We start from the raw sequence: 19,058 nt of genomic DNA on the forward strand, positions 1-19,058 counted from the left end.
GTGTTCATTGGAAGGACTGATGTTGAAGCTGGAACTCCACTACTTTGGCCACCTGATGCGAAGAGCTGACTCATCTGAAAAGACCCTGATGCTGGGAAAGGGCAGGAGGAGAAGGGGACGACAGAGGATGAGATGGTTGGATGGCATCACCGACTCGATGGACATGGGTTTGGGTAGACTCCGGGAGTTGGTGATGGACAGGGAGGCCTGGCGTGCTGAGGTTCACGGGGTTGCAAAGAGTCAGACACAACTGAGCGACTGAACTGAACTGAAATGATGGCCCTAATTCTCTGACACTCTGTCTTTCAGTCCTTGTTTCCCAAATGAACAAGTACAATTCCTGTCTCTATCTGATTTCTATAATATCGATTCCCAAAGCTAAAGAACTCTTTCCAGGAACAAGAAGCAAGCACAGAAGTCCGTAACTGAGAGGGAAGACGAGTAACAGAGTTCTAACTCTTAAGTAGGAAGCCAAGATAACATTTACTGAGCACTTACTACTGTGCCAGGTAAGCTTCTAATGCTTTAAATATATGAACTCATTCCATCCCCACAGTAATTCTGTGAGACAGGTACTGCTCCAGATAAGGGAAATGAAACAGAACTGTCCAAGATCAAACAGCAGGGCAGATTCCAGAGCCCGTGTTAATACTAACATTACAGCCTTACTCATCGAGCTCCTCATTGATTGGGAACATTTCCTGCCACAAAGAAGTGAGTCAAGAGGTGACTAAAGTCTGGCATTAATTAAGTCTCAAATGGAGGTGTTTTCCAGGTGGTAGAACCACACTAAAACGGCATGATTTTTCAGTCCCCCATTACAGGGATGAGGGATCAGATTTTAGAGATGTTAACTAATCTGCCCAAAGTCACACGGCTGAGAAGCAGTGGAGTCGGGGCTGTTTGAGTCCAAAGTCCATGAGGCTCTTAACCTCTGCACTACATCACCTCAGAAGAATTCGGCATCGTTCCTCTCCCCACCGCACCCCACCTGCTCCCCGACCCGAGGTGTGCCCACTACGTTAGCTTAGGTTCCAAGCTTCTGCACACAGACCTATTTACGTAAATGACATGCAAACGCCAGTGAAATGTAACTTTTCATCTGCCGAAAATTCAAATAATGTCGGTGGCGGGGAAAGCGGATGGATCGCACTAACCCCGGGGCTCATCACATCCCGTGCCCTCCGGAGCCTCGAGGCAGGCGGGGGAGGAAGCGGCTCCGGATGGAGAGTAAAGTGACAATCGGACGAGGAAAAGCAGCCTTTCCTCCCGGGGGAGCAAGAGGCGGCCCGGCGGGCAGAGGGAACCTGCAGAGGGCGGTTTCTCTCCTCTTTTCCTGTCCCACCCAGTCGGCCGCCCCCACCCCACCCCCACCCCTACTCCCGCCGGCCTCGGCAGCTAACTCTGCGCGTCCCTGCGCGCTTCCTCGGCTCCGAGTCCCCGGCGGGTCCCCGCGGTGCCCGCGGTGCCCACCCCCGTCGAGTTGAGAGGGACGCGCGGCGCCCGCCCGTCCCCGCCGCCCGTCCGACTGGTAAGGTGAGCACGCGGGGGAGGGGACTGCGCAGGGCTGGAGGGCCGGGCGCGCCGGGCGCCCACACTCACACCGCAGCCACCGCGGCCGCGGAGGAACTGAAACCCAGAGCGGCCGACCTTGGGCCTCGGCTGGAGCCTCCCGTCGCGGCGGCTCGGAACCGGTGCCCGGGACGGGCCGCCCTCGGAGCGCAGCGAGCCCTGCCTGGCGCGGTAAAGTGGGCCGGGGCGGGGCGGGGGGCGCGAGCCCCGACGATCGTGGACGCGGCTAGGGCCCCAGGGTGTCCCAGTCTCGGCAGGGCCAGGTGGGGGGCGGGCCCGGGGGCCCGGCCAATGGGGGGGTCGGTAGACCGCGCGGACGGCGCAGCGGACGACCGAGGGGCACTGGGGGGCGGCGAGCCGAGCCCCGACAACCGGCCGTCTCGGACGGGCCGGGGGACGATGGAGGAGCCTCCCTCCGGTGCCCCGCGCCTGGCTCCCCCAGCGGGGCCGGGTCCCTGCCCCCGCGCCGCCGCCAAGCCTGGGCCGGGGGCCTGCCCTCCCTGCGCTCTCCTGACACCTAGCGGACGGCTCCCCCCACTCGCGGGCTGGGAGAGAGCCGGTGGTAGGGGGGGAACCTGTCAACCGCGCCTGGGCGAACCTGGGCCCGTTGCTAATTTGCAGACTTTTACCTAACTTTATCAGGCCTTGATAAACCTCCTAGGTAAATGTGGTGGGCCCAGTGAAAGGATCTCGGGATAGACGCTCGAAGGGGAAAGGTGGGGGAGGGGAAGGGGTTCCGGAAAACCTGGCACCAGAGGCTTTCTTGGGATTTCCGGTCGTTTTCAGCCCCAGGCACGGGCCCACCCACCTCATGCTGGGCTTTGTCTTTTTTCCTACAGACCCGCACCTCCCTACCGGTGCCCGTCCACCTGCCGCGATGACTAGCTTCCCAACCACGCCTCCTCCACCAGGTAGGTGAGCGCCTCTCCCGGTTCAAGTCCCTCACCCCCAGCCGTGTTCCGCAATTCCCTGAGGCCTCAGCCCGGAAGGGAAGACTCTTCCACCACTCTCCACCTGCCTGACATCACAAAACCCGGGAGGAAGCCAAAGGCAACCTGATGCACACTTCAGTAGAGTTTCAATCTGGAGTTTCATGGACCTGGGCCCATTCCTGGTACCACTTAGAGCTTTGTGACCTTGAGTGAATTATCTACCCTCTCAGCGCCAGTCTACTCGCTTGTAAAATGGGGGAAATAGTACATTAAGAGATTATCTGTGTGGGTGAAATGAGATAATCCATGTAAAACAGCACAGCGTCTGGTATTTAGTAAGCGCTCAAAAACATGGGTTATTATTACTGGGTGCTTGTAAGAAAGTCCATCTATTCCAGGGAAGGAATTCTGCTTGTTTTTCTCCCCCTGGCCCCCGGTTGTGTGGGATTTCCCCAAATCTCTGCCATGTGGCGTCTTAGTTCCTTCACCAGGGACTGAACCTGGCCCCCTAGAGTGGAGGCGCAGATTCTTAACCACAGGACCGCCAGGGAAGTCCCTCTGCCTGCTTTCTAATTCCACTCCTCTGATGATTCACTCCAGCATCAAAAACCCCTTGTTCCCTGGAACTATTGTTAACCCTTGTTCCTCAGGCCAGTTCTTCCGCTTCACATTGAGAATGGAGTCCCACTTTTCATTTCATAACCAAGCTTAGCTGGACAGTTTCTGTTTTCATTGCATGTTAATTAGGATGAGGGAAGAATGAAACCTTGGTTAGTCTATATACGTTTGTTTTCATATACGGTCTCATTTGTCATTAGGACAGACATTCTCTGCTTTTCTATTGTGGAAATGAGAACCCCAGGGGAAGTTGAAAGCGCTGTCCTGTATGGTGATGAACACGATTCAGACCTTTAGTTGTCTGCTGAGAGATAAGGAAAGGGAGAAATGGGTAGCCAGCTAGATTAGTCAGTACAGGCCTCATGAGTGGGGAAGGGGATGAAGCGCTAACGCTCGAAGGATGGGTGAGGTTTATACAGGCCGAGAGGGGTGCAGCGGGGATTCCAGACGAAGGCAGTGCCACCTCTAGTGAGCCGCAGAGCCTGTGCTTCCCCTGGAGGGTATCCTGAGGGAGAGGACAGAGGGCCTCCAGAGTATACCTGCCTGTAGGGAAGAAAAGTGGTGCTTGCCTGGCAGCTAAGGAATTGAGACTTGGGCAAAAGGAGAACTATATACATTCTTTTTTTTTTTTAAGTTTGTGGTAAGATAAACATAAATGTTACCATTTTGATTATTTTTTGGCCTGTTGTTCAGTGCTGTTAGTATTGATTGACATTCATGTTGCTCTGCAATTATCATCACCATCCATCTCCAGAACTTTTCACCTTCTCCAACTGAACCTCTGTATCTATTAAATAATAACTCTTCATTCCACTTCCCCCATAGCCCCTGGCTACCACCATTATACTTTCGATCTGTTTGTATTTGACTAAGTACATAGTGTAAGTGGAATCATACAAAATTTGTCCTTTTGTGTCTGGCTTATTTCAGTTAGCATTACGTTTCCGAGACACATCCATTTTGTAGCATGTGTCAGAATTTCCTTCCTTTTTAAGGCTAAATAATATTATATACATATATATGCATATATCTTTTTTTTATCCGTTCATTCATCAATAGATACTTGGTTTGCTTCCATCTTTTGGCTGTTGTGAATACTGCTGCTGCGAACGTGGTTTTACAAATATCTGAGTCCCTGCTTGCTTTTGGATTTATACCCGGAAGTGGAATTGCAAGAATGTGTGGTAATTCTGTTTAATTTTTTGAAGACCTGTCATACTGTTTCCCAGGGTAGCTGTACACTTTACGTTCTTACCAGCAATGCATAGGGTTCCAATTTCTCTACATCTCTACAACACTTGTTATTGGATCCTAGCATGTTGCCTGTTGTACGTAGGGCATTAAGTTTCTTGACATTGTGGGCTCTACCCACCCCACCGGATAAAGCCCAATTCCTTGCCACCTAGTCACACTAGGTTGTCCTCACTCTAGATTAGGTGCTCAGGGTTTTTCATCTTGCTTATTCTTCATCACAATCCTGTTAAAAATTAAATATTAAAACTTCTTAAAAATTTATTTATTTGTTTATTTTTGGCTACACTGGGTGCTCATTGCTGTGCATGCATGGGCTTTCTCTAGTTGCAGCAGGTGGGTGCCACTCTGTTGCCATGCACAGACTTCTCTTTGCGATGACTTCTCTTGTTGCAGAGCATGGGCTCTAGTGTGAGTGGGCTTCATTAACTGTGGCGCATGGACTTGGTAGCCCTGAGGCATGTGGGATCTTCCCAGACTAGGAATCAATCCTGTTTCCCCTGCATTGGCAGGCAGATTCTCAACCACTGGACCATCAGGAAAGTCCTGTGAGAATGTTTCATTCTCATTTTAAAGAAGCAAAAACAGGTTCAGAGAAGTTAAATGTTCAGAGGTTAAGAAATTCTCCCAAGGTTAAGCAACTGATAATGGCAGAGGCAGGATATTGTGCCAAGTCTGATTTATTCTAAAGCCTGTATTCTTTCCATCACAGTGTACTGCTCTCAGCCACTCCACCCCGTGGCTGGGGCACATGAAAAAGAAGGAAGAAGAAAGGAAGCAGAATTCCAGGGCGGGTTCCCATGGAAAGGAGAACTGGGGGAGCCGCCCTGTGCTGGGCAGGGCTAGAGCAAATAAGTAGGTTGGCAGACTCAGGTGGCAAAGGATCTGATGTCTCAGTGATAAGAGATTTAGCCCAGGAACAAGGGCCACAAAGAAACCAGCCAGTATCTAGGTTAACTATAACAACAAAGAAAAAAGGTAGGTGAGCCAAATAGATCTTAAAGTTCATTTACTGTAGGTTAGGATTTGGGTGGAGCCTCAAATCTCACATCTTGTGGTCCTCAGCCCCAGGCCTCCCTCCTTAAAGAAAATCAGTGCTACAGTCTTTCCATGTCTAAGAAGGGAAGGGACAAAGTAGCATTCTTATTACTTTGTTTGGAAGAGGAGACAGGAGAGAAACCGGATAGGAAAAGGAGATCGTGGAAGTAAACCGTTCCTTCCACTTAATGCCAGGTTTCCTGAACTTAGTTTATTTCGTTGTTGTTTTTTCATTACAAAGCTATTACATCCCCCTCAGGGAATAACCTTCTAGACTTCTGTGTGTGTGTGTGTGTGTATGTGTGTGTGTGTGTTTATAGTTTTATTTTAACTTGCTTTTTCTTTACAAACATGTAATCATAATACACATACTGCCCTAGCAATTTGCTTTTTTTGTCTAACCATATATTCTGTTCCAGTAATTGCAGATCTACCACATTCTTTTTAACAACTGTGTACTATTTCCAGAATGAATGACCTGTCATTTATTTAATCATTCCTCTGCTGATGGACATTCAGATATGTGTCACTCTTGCAAACAGTGCTTTTGAACACCCTTTCCATCCTGTAGTCAAGCTCTGAGAACCAAACCCAGTGGACGGTTCAACAAAATGTTCAGGCTGGAGTGAACAGGGATGGTTCCAGACTTTGGAGAGAACCTTGAAGTGAGGAGACAGATTTGTAGCCTGGCCCAGCCAACCGTTGAGTGACTTGGGGCTGGTGGATGAAGCTTGCTGAGCTGCCTCAGTTTTTTGGCTTGTCCGTAATGATAACACCAACCCTAGTTACATCCCATTCTTGGGGTGGAGATAAAATAGCGTATGTTTTGTGAACTCTAAGTCACAAATATAGATTACCATTGTGATACTTGGGCTTCCCAAGTAAGCACTAGTGGTAAAGAACCCGACTGCCCATGCAGGAGACATAAGAGACACGGGTTCAAGTCTTGTGTCGGCCCAAAGGCCCCAGCTCATTCACTTGAACACCCTGTGACCTGTAGTCTGAGAAAAATTCTTCTGCAGAGAGTTGAGTTCAAATTTTGGGTTTTTGGTTTTTTTTTTTTTTGGCTACACCACATGACATGTGGAATCTTAGTTCCCTGACAAGGGATCCAACCTCTGCCTCATGCAGTGGAAGCTCAAAAGTTTTAACCACTGAAGCGGAAGCAGAGTCCCTGATTTTTTTTTTTTATTTGAAGTATAGTTGATTTACACTGTTGTGTTAGTTTCTGCTGTATAGTAAAGTGAACCAGTTATATACATAAATATATACCCAGTCTTTTTTAGATTCCTTAAAATTTTTTTATGTTTTTAATAGACATTTTATTTTGGAATAATTTTAAGTTTATAGAAAAGTTGGAAAAATAGTACAGTACCCTTCAGTTACTTCAAATGTCGTTGGTACATTTGACATTGATACAGAGGACCACAGTACGTTTGTGAAGACCAAGAAATTAACACTGGCACGATACTATTAACAAACTACAGATTTCACTGAGATGTCACCAGTGTGAAAATTTGATTTTGAAGAGAATTCTGATAAAACACGTCAAATTTTCAAAAATTCTAACATTAAGACTGAGAAAAGTCTAGGAGGGTCAGCTAGTTCAGCTGCCCTTTCTTGAGCTGGAATTTTCTTTCCCGTTCCCCATGAAGCATCTGTCCAGCTTTGCCCTTCATTCTCTGGGGGAGACACACATCTCCCATTAGTTTCTGCCATTAGTCCTCTTGTACAAGTTGATATATTCAAAGACAGAACTCAGGTCCTAGTCCTTGCTTCCTGACCAGCTTTTCACTCTGAGCTTTCTCTTGCAAGCTTTCCTTATCTGATGTGGTTTCCAAGCCATTCACTGTGCTGGCTGCTCAACTCAAAGACACCCAGATGCAACTCAGCAGCCTCGGAGTAGCACAGAGTGGAACTACACTGCTGATATCATTATTAGAGGCCATATTTATATTCAGGGTGCCTAAAATAAGAGCAAGTTTTAAATATTTCAGGTTTATAAAAGACACTATCATCGTGAGAAATTTGAAAGATAAAGGAAAAGATATAGAAGGAACTAAAAAGTGTCCAAAATCCTTCCACCTCCCTGTCGCTTTCACTGCTGTTTTTGAGGTCTGTGCTTCCAGCGTCAGTGAGTTTCTAGTGATCCCACTGTAAGTCTTTTATAGATGCTGCCACTCAGCTGTGGCTTCCCCCTGCTTTATTTGTGAGTAGTTGATTTCCTGGACCTAAGAGCAAGGAGTCTGTTGAATTCTCATCTTGTTAAATCTGGCCCATTTCTCCAGTCATTTTTAATCTCTTTATCAACTTATCAGTGGCTCCTCTAACTTTGTGTCTTTCACAAATTTGCCAAAACTTCCCTGGGTCTACTGGGATCTATATTTACCCGAAGGACACTAAGCCGTCCACTCTAAGCCTGTGTGGAAGGCCACCAATAAGGCAGAACACTAAAACAAAAGCTCTTGCAAAGAATTTGATATTTACTTTTTTGGGGGCTGTGCTCCCCAACCCGTGGGCTCTTAATTCCCTGAGCAGGGATTGAACCTGGGCCCTCAGTAGCAAGAGCACAGAGTCCTAGCCACTGGACTCCCAGGGAGTTCCCTCATTTATGTATATTTTTAAAATATTTGTTTATTTTTATTTATTTGGCTGTGCTGGGTCTTAGTTGTGGCATGTGGGATCTAGTTCCTTGACCAAGGATCTAAGCCAGGCCCCCCTGCATTGGGAGCATGGAGTCCCAACCACTGGACCACCAGGGAAGTCCCCCTCACTATTTTTTAAACACTAGCAAAAAAGCTAAGAGTTGTTATCATAAGGGGAAAATGTATCATTGGACTTTGTTATATCTGTCTTTGGATTTAACATTTTTATTTTGAATTACATAATTTGGCCCTGGCATGGTCTGTCGTAATAATATCAATTCATAAAGAACTAAGGTCAAATCCCAGCGGAAGCAGCTCTGTTTAGACTGGCTTCACTCCATTCCTTGATGGCCAATTACTACCCCACTTAGTCCTTAATAAAGCCAGGCTGTGTTAGTCCACAGATATTATAAACACTCTATCATGTGTTCTGGGATGAGATGCTAGCTACTCAGGCAGCACCTTCAACTCCCCTAACCCACCCCCTCCCCATCCTTACTCTTAAGCTGATGCATGACCTTCTATTTTCTGGAGCAAATTAGAGTTCTCAGAACTACCGAAGGCTCCCCTGCCCCCATCTACATACCACCCGCCTCTGTGCCCACGTGCACATTAATCATGAGTGATCTCTGCTGTCTGCAGCCAATTGCTCCATCTGTGCCCTGGATCCCATCCCTTCAAGAACATGGCTCCAGCAGTCAATTGTTCCCTCTCATCTGAGTCATTCGTATCCATAATAAACATTCTGTCATTTCTCCCATCCAAAAACCAAAACCAAAAACTTGAACTCTCTTCCCCCCTCCAGCTATTGCTCTATTTGCCTGCTCACCTTTTCAAAAAATGAAAGAGTACATTCTGCCTTCAGTGCCTTTCCTTCCCTTTTTTCTTTTTTACTGAAGTGTAATTATTGACTTACACATTGTGTTAGTTTCAGGTGTATAGCAAAGTGGTTCAATGATTCAGTTATTCAGTAGATACATATATATCTATTCTTTTTCAGGTTATTTTCCCTTATAGGTTATTAAAAAATACTGAATATAGTTCCCTGTGTTATACAGTAGGCCCTTATTGGTTAATTATTTTATAGTTAGTTGCATGAATATGTTAATCCCAAGCTCCTAATTTCCCCCTCTCCCCTTTGGTGACCATAAATTTGTTTTCTGTGTCTGGGTTTATTTCTGTTTTATAAACAAGTTCATTTATTTTTTTTTTTAGATTCCACATATAAGCAACATCATATCATGTTTGTCTTTGGCTCACTTAGTGTGATAATCTCTAGGTCCATCCATGTTGCTGCAAATGGCATTATTTCATTCTTCTTATGGCTGAGTAATATTCCACTGTGTGTGTGTGTGTGTGTACGTACCACATCTTCTGATCCATTCATCTGTCAAGTGACATTTAGGTTGCCTTCTCTCTTTTTTTTGAACCCCCTGTAAACCAGGGACTTATACTCAGCACTTCCCCAAACTTCTCTTGTCACAGTGACTCATGACCTTTGCACGACAAAACCTGGTAGTCCTTCTGCTTGGTCTGTTTGGCTGCTACTCCTCAGCCTCCTGACCCTCCCTGGACTCAGTCCTTGGTCCTCTTTATCTATGCTTACTCTCTTGGTGATCTCATTCAGTCTCATGTTTGTAAATATGCTGACTTTTTATTTATTTTTTAAAAATTATTTATTTATGACTGTGCTGGGTCTTTGTTGCTCTGACGGCTTTTCTCTAGTTATGCCGAGTACTCTTCATTGCAGTGCTCAGGCTTCTTGTAGCAGTGGCTTTTCTTGTTGCAGCGCATGGGCTCGAGGGTATGCAGGCTTCAGTGGTTGTGACTCCTGGGCTCTAGAACACAGACTCCGAGTTGTTTTCTGCAGCATGCAGGATTTTTCCGGGCCAGGGATCGAACCTGTATCTCCTGCGTTGGTAGGCAGATTCTTTACTACTAAGCCACCAAGGAAGCCCTGTGCTGACTTTTAAAATCTCCAGTCCAGACCTCTTCCCCAGATTCCAGTTTTTTAATTTATTTATGGTTGTCCTAGGTTTTTGTTGCTTTGCTTGGGCTTTCTCTAGTCACAGTGAGCGGGTCTGCTCTTTAGTTGGGGTTCTTGGGCTTCTCATTGTGGTGGCTCCTCTTGTTGCAGAGCACAGGCTATAGAGCATGGGGTCAGTAGTTGTGAAGTTGCCCCAAGGCTTGTGGAATCTTCCCAGACCAGGGATTGAACCCATGTCCCCTGCATTGGCATGTGGACTCCCAGGCACTGGACCACCGGGAAATCTCAGTTTGTGTTTTTTTTTTTTCGGTGCACCATGCAGCTTGTGGGATCTTGGTTCCCTGACCAGGGATTGAACCTGTACCCTCAGCGGTGAAAACTCTGGACTGCCAGGGAATTCCCCCCTCACCTTCTATAGGTGTTTATTTTACTCAAGTCACCTCCATGGCCACCCCATTCACAGTCCAACTCCTGATTCCCTTTCTTGCATAGCACTATATACTACATACATACACTACATAGCATTTTCTACATAGTACTAACCAAAGTCTAATGTAGTACAATCTTTACTTCTTTATCTGTTCATGGTCCATCTTCCTCCAATCAGGATGTAAATTGTATGACAAAATGGTTTTTTTTTTTTAAATTGTGGTAAAATTAGACACAACATAAAATTTACCATTTTAAAGGATGCAGTTCAATGGCATTCTGTACATTCACATTGTTCTGCAGCCATCACCATCATTCATCTCTAGAACTTTCTTGTCATCCCGAACTGAAACTCGGTACCTGTTAAACAGTATCCCCTCATTCTCCTCTCAGCTGCTGATAACCACTTTCTGGAACCCAGAATTTGACTATTCTGGGTACCTCAAATAAGTAGAATCATGTCATATTTGTCCTTTTGTGACTGGCTTACTTCAGTTAGCTTGATATCTTCAAAATTCATCCATGTTGTAGCATGTGTCAGAACACCCTCCCTTTTTAATGCTTCATAATATTCCATTGTGTGTGTGTGTGTATACACGTACATGTGTATGTGTGTGTTAGTTGCGCAGTCGTGTCTGACTCTTTGCAACTCCATGGACTGTAGCCCACCAGGCTCCTCTGTCCTTGGAATTCTCCAGGCAAGAATATAGGAATGGATAGCCATTCTCTTCTCCATGGGATTTTCCCAATGCAGAGATCAAACCCAGGTCTCTTGCGTTGTAGGCAGGTTCTTTACCATTTGAGGCACTAGGGAAGCCCATACACACACACACACACACATATAAAACTATGCCATCTTTTATCTGTTCATCTGTTGATGGACATTTGAGTTGTTTCACTCAATAATGCTGCTGTTAACATTGGTGTACAAATAGCTGTCCCAGTTCCTGCCTTATTTCTTTTGGATAAATACCCAGAAGTGGAATTGCTGGATCATGTGATCATTCTGTTTAATTTTTTTAAGGAACTGAACGCATGAGTTTTTGCCTGTTGTGTTCACTAATCTATAACCAAATTAATCTATAATCGAACAGAGGCTGGTCCAAAGTACACACTCCATAAATACTTGTTGAATTAACTTTTTAATTTCTCATTCTCAGGACAATCTAAAAAGGCTCTGCAACTTGTCTGACCTAGCTTGCTCCTAGTGGTCTCAGGCTAACTCTTAATGCTTGTGGTTTCAAGTTCAAGACCCCCAAAGCAGTCCCTTATAACTGGTAGTAGAATTTTGCTGGGAATGATATCAGTTTCACCAGTTGTTTATAGAACCCACCCCATTCTGTGGCCCTTCAGGCTTCTGGCCCCTGTGTCTTTCTCAAAAGCTCCTATGTCGCCAATAACTGTCCCATGTACGTACTCTTCCAGTGCCCTTGACTGTCACCTAACTGAATCCCTTTTAGATTAGCCTGGTGCTTTTTGCTTCGCTTCTCTTGAGCTCACTTCCCCATGTCGCCAAGGCTCCTACTATTTTAGTGCAAAAATCATTCGCTTTGATAGGAGACAGAGGCAAAAGGGGCTAAGAGAGTTCTAATCTGTTACCTCCAACCTCTTAGCTTCAGTGCCAGACAGCAGACCTGTCCCATTTCCTTGTTTTTGCTCCAAATGTAACACTTTTTAAATTGTCCTTCCAGTGTCCTTTGCCAGCTGGAGCTGGGTAGAGTTTCCTGACACAGTTCTCTAAGTTTCTGCTATTAGCTTTTATGTGCATTTTTTTTTTAAAGACTCACCTTCTGAAATCAGGTTACTGGAAATGGGCTTATAGGAAATACAGAATTGGGACAGAACACTCAAAACTTATGTAACTTTGTAACAAGAACCCTAAAACTACAACAACAATCTGAATTTAGCAGTCAAATCTCTGCTAACAGTTGAACCTCGAATCCTTGTCTGTCCTAGACCCCTGTGCCCTGGGGAGTGTGCTTCCTCCTAGATTAGAGGTAGGTTCCAGAGAGATGTCACTTCCAAGACTGTTTTCATCAAAATTAAAAATCTGATATAGGATCTGCCTTCTTCTAGTGTTTTTTGCATAGAGATAAATTTCATATAGGGGTCTCCCTTCATCTGATGTATTATATAGAGGGAAAATTTTTTGTACCACCTTCGTTTCCATTTATTGCTTCACCAGATGGCTTAATGTAAGTGGAAACCAACAGATACCTGCATCCAAGGAAGGTACTTATCATGAATTTTATGTTTCTTAAAGTCTTTCTCTATTGCTAAAATGTACTCTTTAGTTTGTGGCACTAGTGGAAAAGAACCTGCCTGCCAGTGCAGGAGCCACAGGAGACTCGGGTTTGATCCCTGAGTCAGGAAGATCCCCTGGAAGAGGCCATGACAACCCACTCCAGTATTCTTGCCTGGAGAATCCCATGGACAGAGGAAAGTACTGGGCTACAGTCTGTGGGTTACAAGGAATCAAACAGGACTGAGCAGCTAACACTTTCACTTTTCACTCTTTAGTTGTAGAAAGCTTGAAGTTGTACATGAACCAACATGACAGGTATCATTCTGATATCATTCCCTGTTCACCAGTCGCCTGTGAGCAAGTGCACGTTAAAAGAGCAATCTTTGTAGCACAACAGTCTGTATTTGGTTGTGGTCCTCTGTTTTTGTTTTTTTTTTCTCTGAATTTGTCCATATCTTTTAAAACCTTGCACTTTTGGAAATCTTGTTGTGCTACCTCATAGTTATCTTTCGCTACTTTTTCCTTTTTTTCCCTGTTGGAAAAAAGATGTTCCCTAGTGGCAGGAAGGTTTAGTATAAATGACTTTGCTTGGGGGGACTTACCAGCAGTCCAGTGGTTAAGACTCTGTACTTCCAATGCAGGGGGTGTGGGTTCGGTCCCTGATCAGGGAACTAAGATCCCACATGCTGTGTGGTGTGGCCAAAAAAGTATTTAAAAAAAAAAAAAAATACCTTGCTTGGGCTTTGAGAGGGATAGTCCTGGATTCAGATCTTGACTCCTTCCACTGTTCCTTCATGAGTAATACAGGGCATGTCACTTAACTCTCCCAGGAGCTTTGGAGTCCACATTAGCAAATAAAAACGCCTGCTGTGAAATGATTGGTATTCTAAGGATTAATAATTATGTGTAGGAAGTACCCAGCACAGAGTAGGGACTTAGCAAATGGCAACTATTACAACTGGAATTATCTGCAGAATTTCCCAACTAGGAATCACCTTCCCTCCTGGATTTTCTTTCCCAGTACTTTTATACATCTGTTCTCTGAACCTTCACTCAGCTCCATGGTCAGGGCCCTGGGGGACCGCATCACTGCTGTTTTCCTGGCATCTATGACAGTGCCTCTGGCACATGGTAGATGCAAAGTGACTTGTTGATTGAATTGAATCCTATTCATCTTTATATTGAAGCTTCTGTACATACATTATTCTTCTTGGTGCTTCATGTATCTTAAGTTCTCACATGTTTAAGGAAGACAAAACTGAGAGCACTCTAGATCAATTGTGGGAAGATGGCATGCAGCCCCGGGACGTGTAGGCGAGGAGCGGCAGTCTGAGGCAGTGACCAGATGGATAATTTGATGGAATCTCAGAAGTGGCAGCCCATCACTTTTGCTGCATTCTGTTTGTTAGAAGCAAGTCACTGGATCTGGCCAACACACAGAGAGAGGCGCTTACACAAAGATGTGAACACCGTGAGGGGGCAGATCATTGGGATTCCTTTTAGAAACTGCCTCCCACACTCTTATTTTACAAATGCAAAAGATACAGGCTCAGAGAGGTTTAGTAACTTCCCCAAGGTTATCTGGGACTTTACTGGGGCAGGATGCAAACACAGAGCAGCTTTCCTTTTTAATCACTGAGCATATAAACAAGGTCACCTTAAATAATATTTTGAAAGAGTTTTTTAGTGTATTTATTTTTGGCTGTGCTGGGTCTTTGTTGCTGCACAGACTTTCTCTGGTTGTGGCAAGCAGGGGCTTCTCTTTGTTGCAGCGCACAGGCTTTTCATTGAGGTGGCTTCTCTTGTTTCTGTGCATGGGCTTCATTAGATGTGGCACACGGGCTTAGTGGAATCTTCCTGGACCAGGGATGAACCTGTGTCCCCTGCGTTGGCGCTCAGATTTTTAACCACTGAACCACCAGGGAAGTCCTTAAATAATATTTTAAGTAGTAGCTACTGTATACGCTTGCCTACATGTTTTCTCATTTAGCCTTCCCAGTAGCCCTGCAGAGCTGGTTAATGTAGTTCCCATTGGTTACAAATGAGAATGGATGGAGAAGGGTTTGGTGTGGCCCTGAGAGAGGGAGGCGATCCAGGCTGCCCACCTCTGCTTTCCTTGTGGCCTGTGTGAAAAAATCTTTCATCACCATTGACCTGTCTTTGCACTGCTCCCAGGCCCACCAGACTATCACTGGTGACTTCATTTCCCTTGTCCTGGGTGGAATTCCTATCTCAGACGAGATAGGAATCAGGCTCACTCCCTGTGCTCCAGCCACACTGGCCTTCAAGTCCTCTTGTCTCAGAGCTTTGAGCAGGCTCTTCTCTCTGCCTAGGATGTACTCCATATCACGCCCCTGTCACCCTGAAAACTCCTACCCCTGCTTCAGCTTGCAGCTCAAATCCTGCTTCTGGGGAGGCTGTTCTTGCCTGAAGACTATCTCAGCCCCTCTGCCACATGCTCACCTGCATGTTGCCTTTGCCACCTGTATCGCGGTTCTTAACTGTGAACTTGGTGTGGTGGAGGCTGAGCTCCGTGAAGGTAGATGGTGTCTGTTTTGCTCACCCCCAGTGTACCTGGCACATACCTGGCAGAAGGTGAGAGTTAACGAGTGCTGCTCTTACTATTTGGGCTTCCCTTGTGGCTCAGCGGTAAAGCAGCAGCCTGCCGATGCAGGAGACCCAGGTTCAGTTCCTGGGTCGGAAAGACCCCCTGGAGGAGGAAATGGCAACCCACTCCAGTATTCTTGGGAGAATTCCATGGACAGGGGAGGCTGGTGGGCTACAGTCCATGGGGTGGGAAAGAGTCAGACACAACTTAGCAACTAAACAACAACTATTATTGAAAGCATGTTGAGATGCCTCTTGTGGGTGCTTCCAGGGTCAGTCAGACTATTTTCCCCGGGATATCTCTGTTCCACAGTCACATTTACTTTTTTTTTTTTTTAATAGACATTGAAAGAAATGTCTGTTAGCAGGAATGGAAATTTTTGTTTATTTATTGTTTACTGCATTTAGTTATTTATTTTGGCTGTGGTGGGTCTTCACTGCTGTGTGCAGGCTTTCCCCAGTTGCAATAAGTGGGGGCTCCTCTCTCGTGGCAGTGCAGTGGCTTCTCTTGCAGAGCACGGGCTCTAGGGCATGTAGGCTTCAGTAATTGCAGCACAAAGGCTTAGTGGCCCCGAGGCATGTGGAATCTTATGGGACCAGGGATCAAACCCATGTCTCCTGCATTGGCAGATGGATTCCTAAGCACTGGACCACCAGGGGAGTCTCCAGTAATATTTCCTTAACTGTTACCTTTCAAACCCGTACATGCTAAGTCACTTCAGTCAGGTCCAAATCCTTGCAACCCCATAGGCTGTAGCCCACAAGGCTCCTCTGTCCATGGGATTCTCCAGGCAAGAATACTGGAGTGGGTTACCATGCCCTCCTCCAGAGGATCTTCCCGGTCCAGGAATGGAGCCAGAGTGTCCTTAAGTCTCTTGCATTGGGAGGCGAGATCTTTAGCACTAGCGCCACCTGGAGAGCCCCTACGGTAAAATGCTGACTAGGAGAAAACGGAAAGGCTTCCTGACTTCTTATGGAAACGGAAGCTTGGGTAGTGACTTTTTAGAAGTGGGACTTCCAGGCTCTGAAGGACGGATAGACCAATATAGCAGGAGGAGGTACGGGATATATTTTGGGATAGGAGAGGCCTTATTTCAAAAACTTTCAAATTGCAAGGCCTACTCTGGCAGTGTAGAAAAGGGTTTTAATAAGGGAAGGAGAAATGTTTCATTATTTTTAAATAATGTTTACAAAGAGTTCGTAAGAACATTAAAGAAATGCATGTGTTGTATAAATACATGTACACATATATGCATTCATTATTTGACCTCATTTATGTAAAAATGTATATTCCTAACAATAACATACCCTTATTGAATTAATACATGTTACAACAACCCTATAAAGTAGGTAATTATCACCAGTTTGCAGATGCACAGATGGGTTAGGTAATTTTCCAAAAATGACACAGCTAGTAAAAGATAGAGCTCAGATTTGAACCTTGCGGGTGTATATGTATATGTGTGTTTGTGTGTGTGTATATTTTTTTGCCAGGCAGTGCAATTTATAGAATCTTAGTTCCCTGACCAGGGATCAAACCCCGGGCCCTCAGCACTACAAGTGCAGAGTCCTAACCACTGTACCACTAGGAGATTCTAGAGCCCATACTCTTAACTATGTTAGACAGAGAGGAATCTATCAAAATGTTCTCTGTGGTGGTTTGTTTTCTCCTCTGATCTCCAGGTTTTTCTATACAGATGTCCTATAAGAGTTAAATGATTAAAGTTTGAATAGGGAAGAAGGGAGGTGGTGGTGAAATTGAAGGACAAATATGTATTTTAGAACAAAAGAATCCACCCTATTTCCTTTTCCACTTTGTTAAATTTTCCAGAAGAACTGATGGCTACCACAATTCTACAGGCCACTGAGGTCCAGTCCTCAGAAGCTGAAGCCAGCACAGCTCTCATTGCAGGTAACAAAGACTCTGAGTCAAATCCAAGGGGCCTTCTGAGCTCAGGGGCCCTCTTGCTCCAAAGACAGCCAAGAAACCAATGTGATGGACTAAGATTCTTCCTATACAGAACAGCACCACAAACTAGAGACCAAGTCTATCAATGGGTTCACTTTGGCATGTAAGTTATGTTACACTCATAGAGGCTTCACATCAGAGGCACTGTCAGTAAATGAGAGGTTGGGAGGTGGCCACAAATAGATGCACTGCCTATGGGTGCTGCAGTTGGGTGTGGGGGTAGGGATGAGGATGTGTGTGGTTTGTTGAGTGGTAAGAAAGAGGATGGGAGGGATCAGAAACCCCTACAGGAGGCTATGGATTTAAAAACTCTTCCTGTTGGGATAAGCGATTTCCTGTTTCCCTCCTTCCTGTTTCTATCGTAATCATCAGGAACTAGTTGAGAGGGAGTTCATTTTGACAGAAATCAAAATTTCTTAAGCCCAAGGAGACTCCGGATATCATATACTAAGGAAGTTGGGCTTGGTGGGAGAATATGGACTTGGATGTGGATACTAATTAACAGCAGGAGGATCCTCATTAAGAGTGAGGGAATTGTCTAAAGCAGGGGACCCCAAGAGTTACTGAGATGCCCCAATCCTGAAACATGTCTGTATTTTCCCTCTCCTTTCCAAGTTGTTATCACCGTGGTCTTCCTCACCCTGCTCTCAGTCGTGATCTTGATCTTCTTTTACCTGTACAAGAACAAAGGCAGCTACGTCACCTACGAACCCGCAGATGGCGAGCCCGGCGCCGTTGTCCTGATGGAGAATGACTCAGCCAAGGGCAGGGAAAAGGAAGAATATTTCATCTAATGGTTCCCAGTTCCCAGGTTCCCAGGAGCTTATCCAGGTTCCAGTGCTAACACACTATTCATTAGGTGAAAGTTTTACCTGAAACCGGTGAGGAGCATCCATTGATATGGGTAGACCTGAGCTGCTTCCAGGACGCGGGCCTAAATGCCAGCATCACTGTCACCATGGACTGGGGACACAAGCCAGCTGCTCACGTCTCTGGCCAGGCCTGTCACACAGCTTCTGACTCATGAGTGAGATGGAGCCGTACTGGGCAACACTGGCTGGAGTATACGCCCAGTCATCTTCACTTTTTTCACAGGCTGAAGGGAAGAAGAGAGTCAGGGGTCTCTGGATGCTCCTCTGCCCTTTCCTGGTCACCTAGTGACCACCCGAGTGGAAGGAGTACCCTTGATTATTCCCAGAGGTGGGACACCACAAAGAAAGGCCAGGCCAGCAGGGCCAGGAGACCGTGGAGACCTCCCTCCTGATGAACATGCCACGTCCCTTAATCTGAGCCCTTCCTCTCCTTATCCCCCAACAATCCAGACATATGCTATTTTTATTAGAATTAAAATCATTTGTTGATACAGAAATCAGATTCTCATGTGCCGGACATCACCATCTTTATACTCTGACTCATCTCTGCTCAAACTTTTGACAGTCTGCTCTGTTGTTCAGCCTCTCAGTCATGTCCGACTCTCTGTGACCCCATGAACTGCAGCATGCCAGGCTTCCCTGTCCTTTGTCTCCCAGAGTTTGCCCAAGTTCATGTCCATTTTTTGCTTACTCAACTCTTAACCTGTGTTTTCTCCCAAGCAAAGGGGGCCCCAGGGAAGTTTATAATAATATGTTTATAATAATGTTTATAATAAAATGAAAAAAAGCTAAACATCTAGAATGGAACTCATGAAAATAGTCAAATCTCCTGCATTTATTTCAAAGACTTCATTAAAAGAAAAAAAAAAATGATAGCACTTATCTGAATTCTA

At 45.6% G+C, this 19,058-nt stretch overlaps 1 protein-coding gene across 1 annotated transcript; it reads left to right on the plus strand.

Moving 5' to 3' along the window:
• Positions 1-1,574: 1,574 nt before the first annotated feature.
• On the plus strand, positions 1,575-18,984 carry SMAGP (small cell adhesion glycoprotein). The gene is made up of 4 exons (XM_061127637.1): positions 1,575-1,743; positions 2,412-2,483; positions 17,156-17,236; positions 17,909-18,984. The coding sequence occupies exons 2-4, from the start codon at positions 2,450-2,452 to the stop codon at positions 18,085-18,087; spliced, it is 294 nt and encodes a 97-aa protein (XP_060983620.1). The 5' UTR covers positions 1,575-1,743; positions 2,412-2,449; the 3' UTR covers positions 18,088-18,984.
• Positions 18,985-19,058: the final 74 nt, after the last annotated feature.

The sequence above is a fragment of the Dama dama genome, chromosome 3 (assembly GCF_033118175.1).
Source record: "Dama dama isolate Ldn47 chromosome 3, ASM3311817v1, whole genome shotgun sequence".
Taxonomy (NCBI): Eukaryota; Metazoa; Chordata; class Mammalia; order Artiodactyla; family Cervidae; genus Dama; species Dama dama.